The sequence below is a fragment of the Haliaeetus albicilla genome, chromosome 21 (assembly GCF_947461875.1).
Source record: "Haliaeetus albicilla chromosome 21, bHalAlb1.1, whole genome shotgun sequence".
Taxonomy (NCBI): Eukaryota; Metazoa; Chordata; class Aves; order Accipitriformes; family Accipitridae; genus Haliaeetus; species Haliaeetus albicilla.
In genome coordinates, this window is record NC_091503.1 from 27,173,075 (window position 1) to 27,194,182 (window position 21,108).

General features: G+C 44.3%; 1 protein-coding gene across 2 annotated transcripts in view; it reads right to left on the reverse strand.

Annotated features, from left to right (window-relative positions):
* ADCY1 (adenylate cyclase 1) overlaps positions 1–20,192 on the reverse strand; it is a 165,171-nt gene extending 144,979 nt beyond the window's left edge. For both annotated transcript variants that reach the window (XR_011329229.1, XM_069809308.1), the window contains exon 1: positions 19,226–20,192. Coding sequence is in view for 1 of the 2 variants with exons in the window: in XM_069809308.1 (XP_069665409.1) it covers positions 19,226–19,894 (669 nt within the window). In the remaining variant the exon portion in view is untranslated. The remainder of the gene's footprint in view (positions 1–19,225) is intronic.
* Positions 20,193–21,108: the final 916 nt, after the last annotated feature.

Here is a 21,108-nt window from a genome sequence, read left to right on the forward strand (position 1 = left end):
ATCACAAAAAAGCAGAACAACAACAAAAAAATTGATTGAGCACCTAAAGGCTGAAAATGGTGCTGGTCATTGTAAATGATTAAACTGTCAAGGAGGATGTTAGTCAAGCGGTATATGAGTGCATACGGACTTTCTGAAACAAGCTCATTAACACAATCACTTTTTTCGCACGGAAAGTACATGTGTTGAAGTCAATAGCAAAGTATACATTATTTCACAGCTACTACCCAAATACATTCTGTCAACCAAAAAAATCACCCTTTCCACAACTGAACAGCAATAAAAGCCTCACCTGGAATTTAACAGTGATCTTCCAACAGGCAGGAGCGGCAAAGCATACCGCACTGAGAGGGGGCTGCGTGCCAGCCCCTGGCTGGGTGGTAGAGGAAGGATTCTGCTGCAGCACACGTGGAAATCTGCCAGCTTTCCTGGAGCACACTAGTCATATTTACAGCCCACACCTCACTTACAAGCGCAGTTGTACAATACATTTCCATGCCTTACTTTCAAATAGTCTAGACCTGAATGAGGACAATAAAGGTATTTTTTCACAGGGGGAATATGATTTTAAAATTAACATGCTTAAATGTAAAATCATCTTCCAGCAGACTGACAAATGCTTCTGCTTGAGAGCACAGTGTTTATGAAACAGCAGGCCCTTTAGTTGCCCTGGAAACTATATTTGTAAAGGGCCACAATTTATATTGTCCCGGAGGCTTTTAACAGTTGCATCAAAGCTTCAGAAGAGGAGAACTGTCACTGAGTTTTTATTCACAAAAAAACCAAACTTCACTTTAAGAAGGTTGAGTGGTGTATTTTTTTTCCCCTGACTGATGATAAATGATCTTTCAAGAAGCAAACACAAAACCCCCGTGAAGCTGTACTTTTGTGATGCATTTATGGAAAGTCAAGAGCAACACACTTGGTATGTTACACTTGCTGGCCAGGGTTACACAGAGAACTTCCAACCAAACAGAAGGAAAAAAAAAAAAAAAGGAACACCAACAGTTTTAAGTACTGCCAGCATTTTCTGTTTACCGCTGTTAGTAATGACCGTGAGGTTGCATCCCAAAACCTCCATCAGATTAGGACCTACTCTGTAATCAGAGTAAAGGAGATCTCCTTAGAAAAAGTGTAAAATGCAGAAAGCTAAAATTAATCAGGCAGGAAAACTTCAGTTCAAATACTTAACTGACAAAATGCTCTTAAATTTAGGAACAGGGAGAGCTTTATTTTTTCTAAGAACTCTGAAGAAAACCCAACCCTTCAGCTACTATCAGAGGTTCACAAATTTAAGTTATACAACACACTGTGCAGAAAGAGCCAATAAACTTCCTACTGTTTCCTGAACTTAGATACTGAAAAACAGTCTACAGAGGAGTCTTGATGCTCATACTCAAGCAAACCCACCACTGAAGCCACTCAGTGAATTGCTTATTCCAGGATGAAGCAGAACAGTCAGAGAGATACCCTTTGATTTTTCTCATTTCAGCATCAATTTCTACTCTTGAAAAGTGTAAGGAATGGAAACTGCACCAAGATGAATTCCTTTTTTGAGGGTCTTGCACAAGCAGGAGTTGAGGACAAGACACAGAAATATGTATTTATGGCCTGTGTAATAAAAGAATGCAGAAAAGATATCAAAAAAGAGACCTTCCCCTAGTCATAGAGATGCCTAGAGATGAGTTGAGGGAAAATCTTTTGAGAGGTCTTTGCAAGAACACTAACGAGGAAGGAGACAGACAGAATGAGAAATTAAAGAGTCCTCTGACTCATTTCCTTTGGGAGGGAAAAACTGAATGAGGAAAGAGAAAAAATAGAAAACAGGCAGGATACTTCTTTCAATAACTTTCAGAATATATCTGCTCTATCTTTGTGTAGGCGATTGTATACTTTGGACTAGCATTTGCAATATTCAAATGTATTATTCAAATAACAAAAAACAAGCACAGTGAAAGTTTCACAAATGAAAGCAGACAAGAGGAAGGAAATGGTAATTTTTCACAATATTTTATAAAACAAAGCCACTTATATTCCTCACATCATAAACTGTTTAGCTATTCTTTGATCATTTTGATTTGTTCTGCTAAAGTATGCTTCAACCATGTGCTGTCAAACATACAGATACAGGTAAAAGTCCATAACATGCATGGCAAGATTTTTCTAACTCACAATACTTGTGAAGCAGCTGCTAGGAATTATCATCAGCTAACTGACTCCCTCAAGCTTTCTCCCAACCTGGCCAGGTACACACATCTTACATGTATCTCTTCTATGTCATGGAGTAAAAAGAAGCCAAAATCCTCTGCAGGTAAACCAGTGCACTGCCTCCAAAAAGCCTGTTAATACTTCTTTAGAAATGACAAACAGAAATTAAAATAATCAGCATTTAAGGACCATGTTCATTTTTCAGATTTCACATTGCTTAGTGTTAGTTTCTTACCCCTATCAGAATTAAAATACAGTATGCTCTGGCATAACTCCATTCATCTTTATCTCAACATTGTATCTGGGATACAGAATTATAATGAATAGCCAGTAAAATATACAAATTATGGCTGGTTTCTTCTAAAACATGATGGAAAAGTATTCAAAAACATATTTGTAGCTTCATTTTGCCCAAGAGAGAAAAAATGAAGTGAAACAATTCCGACTATCATTGGAAAATACATAGATGAATAGCTATTCTTGGTTGTATACATTCATGTCATTGCTTTGGGTAAACAAAATCAACCTTTCGTCTACATCTTACGCAGTTAATAACAAAGTTACTGAGGCAAATGCATTAAAAAAAGTTTAAGTGGCTCATAAACATGCTCCATTTAACTGTAACATGAAACTCCTCAGTCTTCTATGAACATCCTGCCCCAAGTCATGCAGACCAGAGGAAAAGGTTCATCTCCAAGTAATTGAAAAGAAGAAAACATGACAGTATGGCTTAGCCCAGAGTAAATGGAAATATTTTAAACTATTCCTTGGGGCTTTATGATGCTTAAGATGAAGTCTTTACTTTATGAAATTCTTGTCCCAGACAACTGCAGCTGGAGTCAGGAGACTCACAATCTATTCTGACTGAGTTTTGGAAAATCATCTTGCTTCTCTATCTCTAGTCTTTTTTCTGTTCTTTGCCATGTCTAGCAGAGGACAATGGATTGCCTGTTATTTGTGCACTTGTACAGCAAGCAGCGAGCTGAGAAGCTAATCAAAGTTGACACCTCTAGGCATTACCATAACATCAATGGTAAATAATAATAAGACAAGCTGAATTTCAGCCTAGAATTTGATGTGTAGGTTCATGAGCAATCCCTTGTTTGCTTTGTGTTACTGTTTTCTCAGCTCCAATGAGAAAGCAGTCATTGAAAAAGGAGCATCTTAAGCAAGCAGTGCTTCCCCGAGACACTACTGCAAAGTGAGACTAGTTTCAGGATATACAACTAGTGTATTTTATAGCATTGCATCATTAATTTTCAGCAAGTGTTTTTTTTGTGTTTTCCATTAATTTGCTGCAAGACATCTTTATTTCAATACATGCAACAACAGTACTATGCAAGGTCTCTTCCTGAAAGCCACTGCAAGACAAATTTAAATATATTGTGAATCTCCTTCTGCTCTTGACTGTGACTGGATGCAGCAGTGCTGAAAAGCACAGATTATTACAGAGTATCATCTTTGCTATCAAAATTAAGAGTTTTTCTGAGTGCCTGCTTTGTAACTTAGGTATTCAGAACCAAATATAGCCAAAGTGATAGTATAAGATAGAAACTGCCTTTTTTGTATGCAGATAAGGATATTTCTGTCCATTCTGAAAGAAAAAACATAGTCACATAATATTTCCATGCTAACATGCAAAGTCCATTGACTTCCCATATCAAAATCCCATACAGTATCTTCTATACTTGGCACCAGACACATCATTACCTGCTCCAGAACTAATGGGTTCCATGAGTCACTCATTGAGTCTACCATACTGGTTATAAATATAAAACTTCTTTATGGACACTGAGGCAATTTAAGTTTTGGGACTTTTAAAGATCGCACCCTGTAGGAATTCAGAGTCTTTAAACAAATTTTATTTGCTTGTAGCCATTTTTAAAAGTCAATTCCTTCTTTTGGCACTGTTTAACAAACTAGTCCCTCTATATAAATGGCTTAAGTGGCGATCCTTGAATTACTTTTAAGGGGTTTTTGAAACATAAGAAAATATGATCATTGGTCCTCAACAGTGATTTATGTTTGCAAATTGCTTGTGAAGGTTTGGCACCTATGCTGAAAGCTGTTCCAGGATCCATCAATGAAAAACATTGGTTTAGCCGCTATACTTAATCAACCCAACCTTTAGTTATATCACCTGATTTACCTATTTTCCAAACATACATATCTAAATTAATGCACATATGATTAGCTATAAAGTGAAAAGTTAGGCTGCATTTACAGAAGATGTCATCACACTAACATTATTCCCACTGAAGTTCATACAGCAGTGAAGACAACACGGCTGCTGTTACAACACAAGGACATAAACTGACAGAACAGTAAAAAAGGCATTTCTGTCTTTTTTTTTATACTGGTCGCTCATTCCGATTCCCAGCCTCTTCATGCCAGCACAGATGCTCATGCAGGTGTGAACAGGACTAGTGAACTCATCCACATAGGAGCCCATCCTACCAGGCTTGGTTCTAACCTGCATTAGCTCCCTAGGCCATTCAGTGCAGGGCTTCAAGTGTGTTTGGTGGTAAAAATGGGTTGAACAGGGGTGCGTATCCACATCCACGGGACTACTTTGGTAATGATGACTTAAAATATGACCTGAGAGTAAAATTAGGCCATTAATAGCTGCTTTAGGAAACACAGAAAGAAATAGCTGGCCTTTTAATTATTTGTCTAGCCCTATTCACTCACCTATGAGACTTCCTTCCTACTAGACTCTGGATATCTGATGTTCCTGGAGTCCGAATAAAGTCTAGGCACTGCCTTTCAACACCAGAGGTTTCTGATTCCTGTTCAGAGGGCATTACTTGAGCATCGCACGTCATCACACCTGCTAATGGTTTCTAGGACATAAACAGCAGATGTCATGATATCACCCGTTATCACCAGGCTTTGTTACTTCTCCTGTCATCTGACCTGTGTATTAGCACTTTTATGCCACTTTATGATCCACACAGAGATGGGATTACAACAGAGAAGGCTGTATTGCCAACATGAACCTGGCTGTGTGACAGAGTTTGTAAGCTCACGCGACTAAGCTTGACTGAGAGACTTCCCAACGCATGCCTCAGGTGGGACAGTATGGCATGCTACCCACCTTTACCAAAGACACGGGCACAGCTGACCTAGAATGGAAGGAGTGACTCCATAGTGCAGAAAGGGAATGCACCAGAACACGCTGCACCAAGGTGTGTCACCAAGGCTCTCCTCTTCTGAATACAAAGACTTGTGTTCCAATTTCCTTGAGTCAGAAGAGAAAATGTGTTAGCTGGAGTTCCTGTTCTGTTTGCACCGTCCTACAGCTGGCACAAACATAGGTTAGGGTTTGTACATGGAGCACCCCACGCTGGAACAGCGTGCTTCAGACCCCAAGGGCGTCATCAACAGGCTGGTGCAAAGAGCAGTTTGCTTCTTGTCTTTGGCATTATGTTTGACTGACACTGACAGTATTCTGTGTCCGTCAGTGTAATAAGCACCAAATTAATCCGTAAATGGAAGGTGGAACCAAGCCTCTGGTGTTTATTAATTGTTAAAAGGAAGTCTAGTATCTGCTTACATCTCAGTAATTTTGTCCTGAAAAAAAAATTTCTTCCATTCTTCACAGCACTCAGGGAATTGTGTGCCGGACTAGAAATTCACCCCTGAAGAGAGGCCAGGAGAGGTGTAAGACAAGAAGCTTTGTACCTACTGGACAAAAACTGAGAAAGCTAACTAGATCCTATTTTTCTATGGTACTCCTTTGTCACATGAAACTCCCCAGAGGAACTTAACCCAGAAACTGCTCAGTCTGCAGACTGATAATACCAATCAGCAGCTATAGTTGTTGATTATATTATATATGGGTATATGGTACAGTGATATTGTATTACGTCTAGGCCACCTAGACCTTTGACATCTACACCGATCCCAAGAAGCTTTCCAACAGGAGATAGTTGAACCAACTCTGAAAATAACTGTGAAATTTCCAGATGCTAGAGAGAGAAATATTTCTCCTGAGGATGAGTAACCTGACCCCTAATGGTTTTCCCTTTTTCAACTACTCCAAGACAGCCTGCTGCGTGCCAGCTTTTGAAGTACTGTACCCAGTAGTTTCCAGATGACTTAAGGGTTCCTTAAAGGAAAAAACCCACACCCCCTCAAAACATTTTGCGTTCATTGCAGTATGCCACAGAATGAGCTCGTGCTGTAGCCAATGTCTACTGACATGTGGCACCACTGTCATCTGCTGACAAGTCAAAGCCCTCAGTTCTCCCTTGGGACTGATTTGGAGTCAATGTGACTTTTGTCACAGTAAGAATCACGGTATTTACCCAACATGTTAAAAGTCACCCATAGCAGCAGACTCTGTAATACCCTGGAAGGATGTTTGCCTCACACTCTGTTGTTATACACATTAACACCACCTATGCAGAGGCCCTGTGAACTTTCATTACAATTCCATGTAAGACAAACATATTACCTCATAAGCAATCTTAGCAAAACAACATTCATGTTTGCCCACAGACTAAGAAAACAACTTTAAGCTTGCTGGCTTGCTGAGTTACCAACAGTGATGCTATATAAAAATCTTACATTTGCATCTCAGAAACTAAACTATCAGCATCAGTCTTTCTTACACATTTTGGTAAGGCATCAAAGTTTCTTTAGATAGTGAAGAAACGTGAACTTTAGCAACCTAAATTTGAACTGTGACTCTAAAGAAGAAAAGACCTTTCCCTCACACAGCTCCACTCTTGAACCCCTTAGTTGCAATAAGGAAAAAAAAAAAAAGTATTTTTCAAGGTTTGTACCACTGAATAAAACCATCTACACTGAGGACTGTGCACAGTAAGATTATTGTTAACTGAGCAGTGCATTATGGATCAGCTTTAGGTTTGCTTTTTTTTTTTTTTTTTTAATTACAACCAGAAAAAGTTTTCCAACTGTCTTGTACAAAGTAGTTGTAAGTCTTTGATTTTTCAGTCTTTTCTTTTTATATGAGTGGAATGGCAGCAACCGTCATAACAAATGGAAAAGAAGCCAAGATAGCACTTGGTATCTCCCTGTAAAGAGAATTTTTTTGAGAATGTTAGCTAATAGATTATATATATGTCAAATCCTTAACTTTACAGAGGACCAGCAACCCTAAGTACAATTCAAAAGACAACTTCAGGGGCATGTAAGACATTTTGTAAGAAAGACAATTTCTCCTCCATTTAGGTATTCTATCTTTTGCCCAAGAGAAGGAAAAATCATTATGATCAGTAGCCAAGCTCAGTTCTTCAGTATACAATCATGCTGGAGAAATGGGGCTTTTGCAAATGACACCATAGAGATTTGGGACTAAGGTTCATGAGTGTAGACTCACTAACTGACAAAACAGATGAAGTCCTGGGACTGAATGTTGTGCACCCTTTAGGGAAATTAGGAACGATCAACCTCCCTTCTGCAGTCACCTCCATCCCAGGAGAATGTTCCCTCTTTTGTATTTGGTTGATGTTCTCTTTTGGGTGAAGTTCAGTAGAGGTCACTGCACCAAGAACTGCAGCAGTCAGCACAAAACTGACAGGGACTCATTCCACAAAAGCAGCAGCAGAAAAAGAAAAAAGCAAGCAAGCAAACCATTTTTTAAAATTATTAGGTTCTCCGTTGACAATCTAGCAATGTTACAAAAATATCAGTTAAGCAGAGAGGTTAATTCATAATTCAGCTGTGCAAGTGGTCATTGCCCATTTCTGTACTTCTTTTCATCCTAACTGTACAATACCAACTATAAATACCAACTGTAAATTTTTTTTGCATATTCTCCTAAGACCCAAGAGTCAGAAAGGTGCGTTTTTCATGTCCCTTGCCCATAGGCAAGCTAAGAAAATCCTGTATCTTACCCTATACACGGCCCACCAAAGAAATATATTATCTACACATAAGATTTGCACTAAATAGTCAGCGGGTATTCAGGACCTCACTCATGATTCCCTCAATGTTTCTGTCAGACATCAAATAAGGCTTAGAAATAATGCTGTTGAGATCAAAAAGCCATGCCAAACAATTGTATCAATTGCCCTTTTCTGGATTTCAAATTTAGCAATAGCAATGGAACTGATTAACAGCCCATCAAATGAAGCTCGCTTTCTCCTCTTAAACATCATCACCCTTTTCAGTGAACGATATTCCAGAAGCTGTTATAAGAAAAGCATGCGCTCTCAGTTAGAAAAGCACATTACCCTCCTACCAAAGCCGTTTCAGCCATTGTGTTAATATTAACCACTCTTGTGAAGTGCCGTTTAGAATAGGAATCCCCTCTTCAGGCTGTGGTCTCTTCAAAGGGTAAAATCAGACTAATCTTTTTAACAGTGTACACAAGAAGAAATGGACTATTGATAAAGCAGTTTATTTTGACTAACGCATGAGGCACATTACCTCGGCTGCAATCTCCTCAATCTACTGCTGCCTAAAATAGAGAGAAGGCTGCATGGAGAAGGCCAAATAAGCTAATGTAAACTTTCCATCTGGGGGAAGTCAAGCAGCTATCATTCACCACGGTCATTTCATAACTGGGGGTGGGAAGAGGAAACTCACATACTGCACATGGAGATAACGCTCAGTGTCTCTGTTTCGAACAGCCTCATTATTCCTTATATTTCAAAGCATAGATGAATGACAGATAGAGCACTCATCATAGCTAATCCAACCATGGACTTAAAAACTAGGCTTCTTCAACTCCCAGAGCCCCGCTAGAGCTGATTTGCATTAAACCAGAATGGATCAGCAGGGACATCAGCACAACGGCTGCGGAGTCCAGCAGCAGGAATGACACAGGACAGCTGTGAGGGGTCATCCTCAATTTCCAGAGCATAGCATCTATGCTCTGTGACCCACAATCCCAGGTGAGGTAGCATCCAAATCTGACAGCCATGACCGCAGTGACCAGGCATCCGCAGAGCAGACTCCAGAGGCAACCTGCAACAGTGGGAATTTGATCCTGGTTCAGCTTCTCTCTCTTACGGGCTTGTTTGCCCATAAGGAGAGGTTCCTTTCCATTGCCATTACTACTTTCATGTCATGACGTAAACAGATCTTGACTTCCTACATAGTTCACATTAAACGGTGTTTTAGTTAAATCGTTCTGGGATGAAATTATTACAGGCAAGAAGAATTTTTGGCACATCACGTAAATTTCCCCAAAGCCCTATGAGATGGTTTTTGGTGTCTAAAAGTAAAATGAGGCTCAGGCCTATACCCTTCACCTCTGGGTGAACATTGAACAATTTACCTCAAAGCTTCATTTTGCCACATTGTATTTTATACAGATTAACTCTAACTCTGTAGAGAAAGAAAGACACTCTTAGAAGGCATAGGCCTATTCTCAACTTCCATATGAACAAATTTCACAAGATCTGCTTAAGCACAATATTCTTTTTCAGGCTGTTGATACTTCAAATTAAGGATATATTTTATGCAAATCTCTTTTACAACTGTGTTTATTAGTGTTATTTCATTTCCTAATTTTGTGTGGGTGGATAATTACTTTCATCTTCTAAGAGAGAATCATAAGCAGATTTATGGAAATCAACAAATATTTCTGTGCTATTGTAGTGTATGAAGGAAAACTGTCAAGTTGGCCATAAGCACCCCTTAATTTTATGTGCTAACCACTGTAAAGAACAGTTAATTATGTTTACTTCTATCAAGTTGTACAGGAGGATGCACAACCACTTGTTACTGAAACCAATAATGAACACCTTGCTCCAGAACGAATGTCTGAAAGGTGGTGTTATAGTGAAATATTGTTCTAGAATATTTTTCATATTAGCCACACTTAGATGATTTCTTGTAACATGCATCTCTAGGTGATAAAGGACTTCTGTAGTTTCTGAACAACAACTAAAGAAATAAATATATTTCTTACAGCTTTGTCACACTTTATTACCTGCCTTAGAGCCACACTAGATCCACATTTCTCAGATTTTTCACTATTTCAAGTCCTGCTGCAGAAAACAGCTTTTCTGTATATATAAAGTCTTTGGTGAATTTATTTCTTTCAGGAATCAGCTCATGTGGAAAGTTCATGCAGAATATATATTCCTGTACTATATTTATTGTACATTTATATGAATTAAAATTTATATTATGTTAACCTGCATTGAAGGGGATTGCTTTAACCAGATTACACTTGAGTAAATGAAAGGTAATGCTATTGTCTTTGGTTATTCCAAATACAGAACGGGTGGACCGAGTAGTAACTATGTTGTTTCCTCAACTTCCTCCAGATACATGTCTTAAAAATTTGAAGCAAAATCAATTTCTTCCATGAAAAGTTTCCCAGAGGAAAGAAAGAAAGGAAATCACATACTTCAGAAATTTTGAAACAAAACGTATGGCTTACATTACACTCTTTGATGGCCTCTTGGACCCGTCCATCATAGCAAGCCAAAGACAGAGCGTTTTGGGTTTGTATGGCGGGCTTTTGTGTTGCGGGTGAGGGTCGGCCAGGCCGGCTCCTGCTGGAAGCTGCTGGAAGCTGTCCCAGCTTGGAGCCGAACCCGCCGCTGGCCCAGGCCGAGCCCCTCAGCGACGGCGGGAGCGCCTCTGGGAGAAGAGATTTCAGAAGGGGAACGAACGCCCCGTGAGGGAGTCGGGGGAGCGGGATGTGAGAGGAACCCCTCTGCGGATCCCGAGGTCAGGGAAGGAGGAGGGGATGCCCCCGCAGCCCGCGGGGAGGCGGCAGGCTGTCCCCCCCAGCCCGTGGAGGGGAGCGGGGGAGCGGATGTCCCCCAAAATGGCGGCGGCTCCCGCGCTGGAGCAGTCTGTGACGGAAGGACCGCACCCTGCCTGTGGAAGGGACCCGCGCTGGAGGAGTCTGTGAGGAACTGCAGCCCGCGGGAAGGACCCACGCTGGAGAAGTTGGGGAAGGGCTGTCTCCCGCGGGAGGGACGGACCCCACGGCGGAGCAGGGGCCGAGCGCGGAGTCCTCCTCCCCCTGAGGAGGAAGGAGCGGCAGAGACAAGGGGTGAGGAACCGACCCCAGCCCCCGTCCCCTGCTCCCCAGGGAGAGAGAACCGGGAGTGGGGCTGAGGCGGGAAGGCGGGAGGGCGGGGGGGAAGCTGCTCTCGGGTCGGGGGTTACTTCCCAATAGCCTTGGTTTGGTTCGACTGGTAGCAGATTACATTGATTTTGTTTCTCCCCCAAGTTGAGCCTGTCTTCTGCCCGTGACCGTAAGTGGGGAGTGATCCCTCCCTGTCCTTGTCTCAACCCACGAGCATTTCTTGATATTTTCTCCTCATCCCACCGAGGCCGGGGGTTGTGGGGGAGGAGTGAGCAAGTGGCTGTGTGGTGCTTCGTTACCGGCTGGGCTGAAACCATGACACAGAGCTCAGCCCCAAAGCCTGAACCAGTCTTTTCTGCTTGTACCGTTTCCTCCCCTTCCCAACAGCAAGGGTCCTGCAGGAGTTAATACTGCCTGACTTCTTCTGTCAGCTATGTTCAAAAGTTGTAAACCAAGTCCTAGATGAAATGTTCTCATAACATATTATGAATTAATCAGAACATGAAACCTGCATGAAACCATGCCATCCCTTTGCCACACTCATAAAAGACTTTCTAACAATTATTCCATACTGGCACAATCAAGAGCTTACAAGCAACAAGAAACGATGCTGTTCAGGCTCATCTTCCTCTTTCCATACATGCCATCCACATTCAGTTACACTTTGTGCTACTTTATTCCTGTAGGGAAGACAGGAGTATATGGCCTTTTGAATCTAAGAAAGTACAAGACAATAACTAGCCGTGATAGACAAAAACCATTATTTTATGCTAGCTGATGTTTTCTGAAACAGCAACAGAAGAATTTAGCACGTGAGAATGCAATGCATCTAAATGGACAGAATGAGATAAGAAAAAGCTAGAAAGAAAACTTCTGCTGTAGTTAGTAAGGGCCATCTAATATAAACATGCAGACATTCAGGGCTGTGTTTAAAGTAGATGAAAAGAAATTGAAACCTGCACTAGCTAGATGTTGTATTACACTGGTTCTGTCCAGCAAGGCACTGCACTATAATAGTAACTGGGGAAAACAAGATGGAAAAAACCCGATAAGTTTGAATCCAGAAGAAGAAATGGCAGATCACATCAAGGACAGCTATTCCCTATTCTCAAAATTTTCTCATATGAGTTTAGCACTGAACATATCCAAAATCACATGTTCAGAAAAGAAGGAAGGAAGGAAAGGAAGAAGGAAAGGAAGAAAGAAAGAAAGAAAGAAGGAAAGGAAGGAAGAAATAGAAACCCTCAATAACTTATGCTGTAGAAACCTCAAAGACCTTTAAACTCAAATTGGGAGCTGCACAAACACATATGAAAACTGCTTTTTCACACAGTAAGTATGTAGATTAAATACAGTCCCTAATTACTAACATCACATGGAATGTTTTGCTATTAACCAGGGTCTAGACAGTAAAATTTTACCATATTGAAATGAAGCCACCATTTGGCCACTTTGTTAGCATTAAAATGAAAGCGGTAATAAGACACATGGAGACAGTCTAAACCACACGTATTAAAAAGGACTGCAACCATACAGCCCTGTAATATTGTATTGCCATTGCTATTACTGTATTGCTGTTGCTACATAGAAAGGCGTAACTGTTGTACAGATTTTGGAAGACCTCTGTCTTGCAAATGTCAGGTTTGCCCTAGGCTAAAAGCTTAGCTTCTCAGGCTACACTTTTTTTGACCTCCCTGCACCTTGTTTTACCTGGTTTAAACATAACAGCAATTTTTTTCTAATTGACCAGATGTCTGTAGCTAATTTGTGTTATTTTTGCTTATCTTTCTATGCTAGCACAACAGTTTTATGACCATCACATAATGATGTAGTATGCAGAATATAGGCCTATGGAAAGACAGCAGAGGCCTTGAGAAGTGGAGACACAGGAGATGGTGTAGAAGACTACAGGCACAGGATTACAAAAGATGAGGCATAGGCTTGGTACTCAAGACAACGCCCATAGCTATAAAAAGACTCACCAATGGTCAGTTAAAGAAATGCAGGCCTGAAGATGGACAAAACTGGCTTTAGGTGTAACAAAGAGAACAAAGAACAAGTATCTAACATACATAAAACGAACCATATGTAGTAAATTTGGATGCAACATGGAGCTATAGACCAATAAAGAAAGAGAAATGTATGTTAGCGAACTTATAAAAATGTCCCCAAGTGGACCCTAGAGCAACGAAGAAGAAACCACTAACATGAACATCCCCTTTCTTCCAGGGAAGGACTCCAATGCTGCCAACAGAGGTAACACCACCAGCAGAATGAAGCCACCAACCTTAAGACTTGGAGAAGCAGGGGAATGGTGAGGGTGAGCACAACATCAAGGAAAGAGGGTAGAAACTAAGTGAGTGTGTAACAATGTTAGCTGCTTTATTACTATTAAAACATTTTCTGCATAGAAGCCCTCTTTTTCTTTGGTAGTAATGGGATCTAGCCTATTATTGATACTTTGATTAGCCAGTTAAGATTTCAATTACACGAAAAAAAATAAATTCCTAGCTTTATATAAGATGCATTTCCTCTTTGTCCATAAACAAGATTTTAAGCACAACAAGAGTAAGATATGTTAAGAGATGTTTGACAACTCAGTCAGAGCTTACCATTAGCAAATTCAATGTACATTTCCATGGGAAGTTTTTTCCAAACAAAAAGTACAGCATGAGAGAGGAAGAGGTGGAGCCACGGAGGAAGTCTGTGCTTTTGGCATGTATTTATTCACTGGGCTAGTTAACAGGCATCTGGCCCATCGTAGGGACCCACAGGTGTTACTGCAATACAAACAGTAATACACTAGCCACAGGTGTCCATACAAAGGTTATATGACAAATCATTGCAAAGAACTGCTACCAAAAAAAATCAAATTCTTATAAAATTTTGAATATGGTGACATTCATTGGATGGAAGCTGCATTCTCCCCAGGCCATTAAGTAGGAGAAAAACAACTATTGGATAAATTATTTGTTATTTACTATTTCTCCAAGTCTGTATGATTCTTGTCAGTTTCTCAAAGGCTTCTTGTTTCTCAAGCATGCAGAACCATCAGCATGCTGTTATTGTTTGGAAACCCATGAAGAGTAACAGTCTCAGCAGTCTGCAGACTCAGGAAGCCAAAAGCATATTATTCTCTATGTGGAAGACGACACTGAGCTCTACATTCCATAGAAGATCCTGTACTTCAGCCTCTAGATAAAAGGATTGCGGTCAATACCTGGCAATCCCCATGCCACAAATGAAGATTAAAATCCCACTTTAACTAGGGAAAAAAAAGTTTTACCAATCTTTTAATATGGACTAAATGTCAACTTAGAGTTACACACAGATATTGAGAATCTCTAAGAACAGTGGTCCCAATCTTTAGAAAGAGAGGAAAACAGTGAATTCACACAGATTATTAGTGCATAGATATGTTTGCAATACTAGAGATATTCTTGATGCTAACATTTGAAAAGCACCAGAGAATGAACTAGTACAGTCCCTCAGCAGTACTTTCTATGCATGAAGGAGAAAACCTGAGCTTTGCACCAAATAATAATGACAATGGAGCTGAGCTGTCTTTGATTTGCAACCCTTTTTATTAGGCTGCTGGACTCTACCTTCTGTGTGAGAGACAAAGGTGTGGAGATTAACAGTTCTGCGAGTGCTGTGTTCATTAATTACATTTTAAACACTAGCAAAAATAAGATTAACTGTGGCATGATAATGATAATTCCTTGTGATATTCCAGACTACTATCACACTAACCTGCAAAGAGTTAAGATAAAATAAAATTGTAAGTATTAAATTAATTATTTTAAATAACTGTTACCAGCTTCCTCCATGTTATCCTTTTCATAGTCTACCCATTCCCCTACAATTTTGGTACCTGCTGAATCAATAAAAGTGCTAATCATACAAATAAATACATGCATAAAACCAGTTTTAAATAAAGCCAGAAAAATACTACAACACTTATTTCACCACACTGCTGAAAAAAATAATTTTTTTTTCACTAATTTATGACAGCACCTTTCTTCTGCTCTTTGTTGCTCAAGTTGGAACTTTGGTTTTCACAAAAGATTTGCTCTTTCACAAAGACTTCTGTGATGTGTGAGGGCACTTTGTTGGTGTGTGATTTGCTTTTGAATTTTCTGGAAATAAGCATACTTTTAAAAAAAAAAACAAGGGGACAAAAATATTTAGAGGGACAAAAAAGTTATTTAACAGTAAGTCATGAAACTGTGCACATGCCACCACTGAGTAATTTCTGTGAGCAGCCTTTGCCTTCTTCACCCCATCTGGCCTTAAAGTCTCTAACACCCACTCACTGCATCACAACAAAAATTAGACTAAGCTCCTTGGGGCAGGGTTCTGTATTTCTGCAACTGCTCTGAATCACCTAACATACATCTGAAACCTAGGGGGGGGGGGGGGGGGGGGAGGACAAGTCCAAGCTGTTAAAACTTCATTTGTAGGTTCAGCCACCTGTGGATACCTTGTCACATTATATGGCATAAGCATTTTGTTCCGTGACTCCAAAGGAAGTGAAAGAGTCTGACTAACATGACCAATACACTATTGGTTATATACACTATCCTTATCACAGTGTCAAAGAAGATATGCAAAACCAGCTGTGAAGTCAGCATGCCTTTTGCCATGAATTTATTCCAAATGGGGTCAAGGTTGCCCCAAGTACTTTGCATATTTTTAGTATTCCACTTATTTATATATATATATTTTATCTATTACTACATTTCTCTTAAGAATGAACAGGACAGATTAACAGACTGGAATCTTTCATTTGATGAAAAACCAGCTACTGAGTGGAAAGATGAAGCTCAAGATCTGCCACATTATTCCCCTGGCTCTCTTTGCCTCCCCGCACTTGCGTTCTTCCTCTCCTCTTGCTTTTACACATACCTGTGTCTCAACTTTGGCATGGCATGGCATGGCATGGCATGGCATCTAATGGTGGAGAGAGCTGGAAGAAATGAGCTTGTGATCTCCACAGACCACTCTTAGACAACACTGTGCTGTCAGAAAACTACCCTTTTCAAATTAAATGTGCTTTACTGGGTAGACCTTGTAACAAACTTCTCCCACAGTGAGCTGAACTATTGATTTTAATATGCTGAAGTGTTTGTACATTTATATGAATGCAAATTGTAAGCACGCCATGGGACCCACTCAGGGTCTGATTCAGCACTAGTGAAGTCAGTGAGGCTTTTGGCATTCAAAGATTTGCATATGGTGATTCCTCAGATAGCATGGAATAGAAGACGTGCATTCAAAAGCCCACTTCAGGACAAACTCCTTAACTTGGCTATGCCTGTTTTTTAATGGGTTGAACTTGAAACAACATGAAGTGCTTGGTCTTGCTGACAACTTAACTTACCACTTTAACTTCAATGGAAGTTACTAGATCTGCGCTCTCTTAGAGCTCAGGCTAAACAAAAATAGAATTGGTTCCCTACTGGAATCACCCCAAAATGAAAGGCTTCTTTAACAGAACACTGGCCTCAGTGGTTGGTGCAGGTGCATCCGCATTTCTGGATACAGCAGATTTCTATTTAAAGATTTAAATTTACCCCTTTGCTTGGGGCAAAGGGTTGGGAGAAAAACCAGAGCCATTCAGGCGATTGCAGCTCTGCACAGAGCAGTCCTGCCTCCCTGACAGGCCGACTGCACCCTGTGTATACAAGCCCTGGGCTGGTCATGATAAATCCACTGGCTGGGAAGCAGATCCGGACCGCGAGCCAGCATCCATTCTAGCCTTTACAAAAAAGTCTGAGCTACTGTCAGGCCAGGTAAATAAAATTCAGATGATGCGGCCTTTACATGGCTTTAAATTTCCAACCATTGTGAACCTGTTCTTTGGAAAAAAAAACCCAACTTCTGTGTAAGGGAAGAGTCCCTTCATACACAGATAGTCTTCAAATCAGAAGGCTTTTTGCTTGCAAATATGCAACAAATCAAGGTGCATTTCCGTGGGACACAAGTTCACAGACCAGTTATTTTGCTCGATTCAAAGCTGTTTTCTGCCTCCTGTTATCAGCAAAGCATACTGCTCTGGGGACTGCATATAAATTACTGAAATTACTTTGGTGGGGGGGAGAGGGTGATGAAGAAGAATCATAGGTGTGTTACATCAGCCGCTAGCCAACTATTTCTATGTATTTTTTAAGCCAGCTTCTCACCGGCTGAATAACTGAGTTAAACTAATGTGAAGAAAGTTAGCAGATTTCTTCTCTTCAAAATGTTTCGCATTCAAGCCCTTGGTTAGATAATTTAGTGAGCAGACATTATTGTCAGCTTCTTTATGTTGTTTGTCTAGAACAGCAGGTGCCACACTGAGCTGCAACTCGGCATCAAGGAAAATCTGCCTCTGTGTCAGGGCAGCCAGGATAGCCTCGACTCCCGTAAGGACTAATTGGTACTCCAGCAAAAAGAGCTATCTTCAGCCCTACTCAAAGAGAAATATTCTAGTGTTTTTAGCATCCTTTTGGATGCTTTTAAGGAAAGCTCCTCTCAGTGCTCCTGCATTTCATCAGCTCTCTCTCTCATGGAAACTCTAAATCACGCATTTAAAAATAGACCATCAGATTATCTGGGTAAATCATAAAGCTCAGCTTATCTCTTTCTTTCCCTTCAAAATATACAATTTATTTTGTCCACCAGCTCAGCAGCGCGAACCCATGAATAATCTTGTTTGTCTCAGTAACCCCACTCTTGATTGTCCCTGCGTATCGCCACTGTGTGCATGTATGTCACGCTGGGGGGGTGGTGTCTGTGCGAGCCCGTGAGGAGGAAGAAGGGATTCACAGTTCTGGGCACGAAGGTGTACGATCCTGCTTACGGCAGTGTTTATGCCCGTGCCAGCCGTGAGCGTCCTAGCATCACAACGCAGCCTTACACAGCCGTGGAGAATAACACCAGGACCCAGCAGAAGTAATGTACCAAGTACTTCCATTACGCATCACATTGTTTAACACCAATCTAGACCCCAGAACCCGTGCGCCTCCCCTGAGGGCAGGCATAATCAATGCGGTGCGAGGGAGGACGCAACAATTTTTCAATTCCTCTCTCCCAGCGGTTGAGAGGCACAACGTAAGGGAGCCTTCAGCGCCAGCCCCGGCTCCCAGCCCCAGCGTTTCCCATACGCGCATCTCCTCACCCGCCTCCCCCTGCCAGTGCGGCCCATCAGGCCACGGCAGCGGGAGAAAGCCCTGCAGGGCTATAAATAGCTACTCGGGGGAGGGGGGCAGAGTGCAGCAGCACGGTTCCAAAGATGCTTGCTGCAGAGGGAGGTTTTGCTGGATTAATTCCGAGGGGAAAGGGAGCCGCTAGGAAGTTCACCGAGCTAGCAGGTAGTGTCTGCTGGGGGGGGGGCAGCGGCTGCCCCGGGGAAGCTGAAGGGGGAATGCCTGGCTCGCTGGGAGAACAGCGAGGTGGGGTTCCCCCTTCGAGTGTCCCACCTATTTCAGCCCAGTTCTGCAGACACCCCCCCTCCCTTGAGACGGGCTGCGGGCACCAAGGGTCCGCGGCTGAGAGAGACGGCGAGGACACGAATCGGCTCGACGGGAGCGTTCCGAGCACACGCAGCTCATTGTCTATGCCAAGTTCGTACCGAGTCCCGCGGCGGTGCTCGCCCGGCCGGTGCATGCGGTGCTCCCCAACCTGCCCCAGCGCCGGCCGGGCGCTGCCGCCTCCCCCGCTCCCCCCGGCTGTGCTGCCGCAGACGAAGCCGGGGGGTCCCGTCTCCCCGCAGCCGCCCCGTCCTCCCGCCTCCCGGAAACTTCGGGGAACTCCGGGCGCCGCCCGAAGCACCGGTGTGCGCCGGCCCCTGCCCAGCCGGGGACGCGCCGGGCGCTCGCTGCCCGGTCCCCGCCGGCCGCCCCCGCCGGCCCCCGCGCAGCCTCCGCCGCTCGGCTCCGCTCGGCTCCGCGCCGCTCCGCGCCTCCCCGCCCGCGCCGTGCTGCAGTGCCCGGCCCGGCCCTCGCTCACCGTCCTCCAGAGCCGCTGCCGCTTGGCACTGACGGAGGTGGCGGTGACGATGAGGTGGGAGACGGACACCACCAGCCCGAAGACGATGGCCAGCAGGGTCCGGACGGGCAGCAGCGAGTAGGAGACGAAGGTGACCAGCATGAGCTGCCACATGCCCTGCTCGGGGGCGCTGGGGGGCTCCATGCCGTAGGCGCCGAGCGAGAAGGGGCAGCAGAGGAAGGAGAAGGTGAAGCTGAAGAGCAGGGTGAGCTTGACGATCTGCTGCAGCTGGGTGACCTGCAGGTACTTGACATTGGTGACGATGAAGAGGGAGAGGAAGATGATGCAGTGCACCGGGTGCGAGCCTTTGGAGATGGTCAGGCTGGGGCCGGAGAGCAGCTCCACCAGGGCCAGGCTGGCGGTGAGCACGATGAGGACGGCCAGCGCCTTGAGGGTGGACGTCTGCTCCAGCTTCAGGTTGTAGCTCTGGAAGAGAGCCTCCAGCTCCTTGCAGTCGAACTCGTCCTCGCAGGCGATGGCATCCAGCAGCAGCAAGGGAGGGGGGTCCCCCAGCCCGGCGCCCGCTCCCGCCGCCGCGGCAGCCGGCGGGGAGCAGCAGCAGTGGCAGCACTTCTTCCTCTTGGTCTTGACTTTCTGAAACGGTATTTCCTCCATGTCAGTGCCATTCATAAACCCCGGGGAAGAGATGCTCCTCCTGGCGTCCCCCGCTGCCGCTCCTCCGCCTCGCCGCTCATAAAAGAGAGAGGGGGGCTGCGAGCAGGAGCCGCGGCCGCCCGCCCGCCGCCCGCCCCCGCCGCCGCAGCTCCGCGGCCGCGGGCACCGGGCGCAGCCCCGCAGCCGCCGGCCGCAACCCGCGGCGCCGGCAGACGCCCCCCTCCGCTGCCACCGAGGAGCCGGGGATGGCTGGGACGGCGGGAGGAGAGCCTCACTCGTGTTAATATGCCAACCTTCCTGCCTGCTGGCTCTCTCTCCCCTCCACCCTCCTCCTCCTCCTCCTCCCTCCTCCTCCCTCCTCCTCCTCCTCCTCCTCCTCCCCTGGTGCTCCAGGGATGTTAATCTCCTAATGACACCAAAACACCATCCGAAGGTTCGAAATCGAGCGGAGGGGGGGCGGGCAGAGGGTGGGTGGAAGCGGAGAGAAGGGGAGTGGGGGATAATCAACAGGCGGGTCTCCCTTCAGATACCGCTGTTTGCAGGAGCGGGAGCCACGGAGAGCGGGTGGCAAACGGGCTCCCGGGGAGCGGGCAACGTTAAAAAAAAAAAAAGGCACTAAGCAACGACAAGGGAAAAAAAAAATAAAAATAGCCGCGACACCCAGCCAGGGGGCTGGGCTAAGAGGAGGACAAGTGGGGCAGGGGGCCGGAGAGACAGCGGCAGGCCGGCTCCGGCAGGGCGATCCGCTCCCCCCCTCCGAGAGCCGCTCACCGGCGAGGGGCCGGGCCGGGCGCCTGCGCGCCGCTCGCCGGGGAACCCGGGCTCGGCCCGGGGGGGGCGGCGGCGAGGGGACCGCACCCGGCGCCCCGCAGCCGGCGCCCCCCGCCCCGCACCCGGCGCCCCGCACCCGGCGCCCCCCGGCTCTCCGGCCACGCAAGCCTCGGGGCTGCGGCTGCCGCCCGGCAGCCTCGCCCTGCCCGCCCGCCGGTACATGCGTTTAACCGTGTAGAGGTGTAAATGGACGAAAGCGACGTGTAACGGCACAGAAGGACGTGTCGGTACACACGTGTACCTAAAGACGTATAAATCTACACATGTGGGTGAAGCCTGCTTCTTTTGAGAAATGAAGTCTCATCTGCCTGAGTAAACGTGCTGATTTTACTCGTTTTGCCTCCTAGACTCTGATGCAGTTGGAAAAAAGTGTAGCGAATGAGAAAATTTTCAAGGAA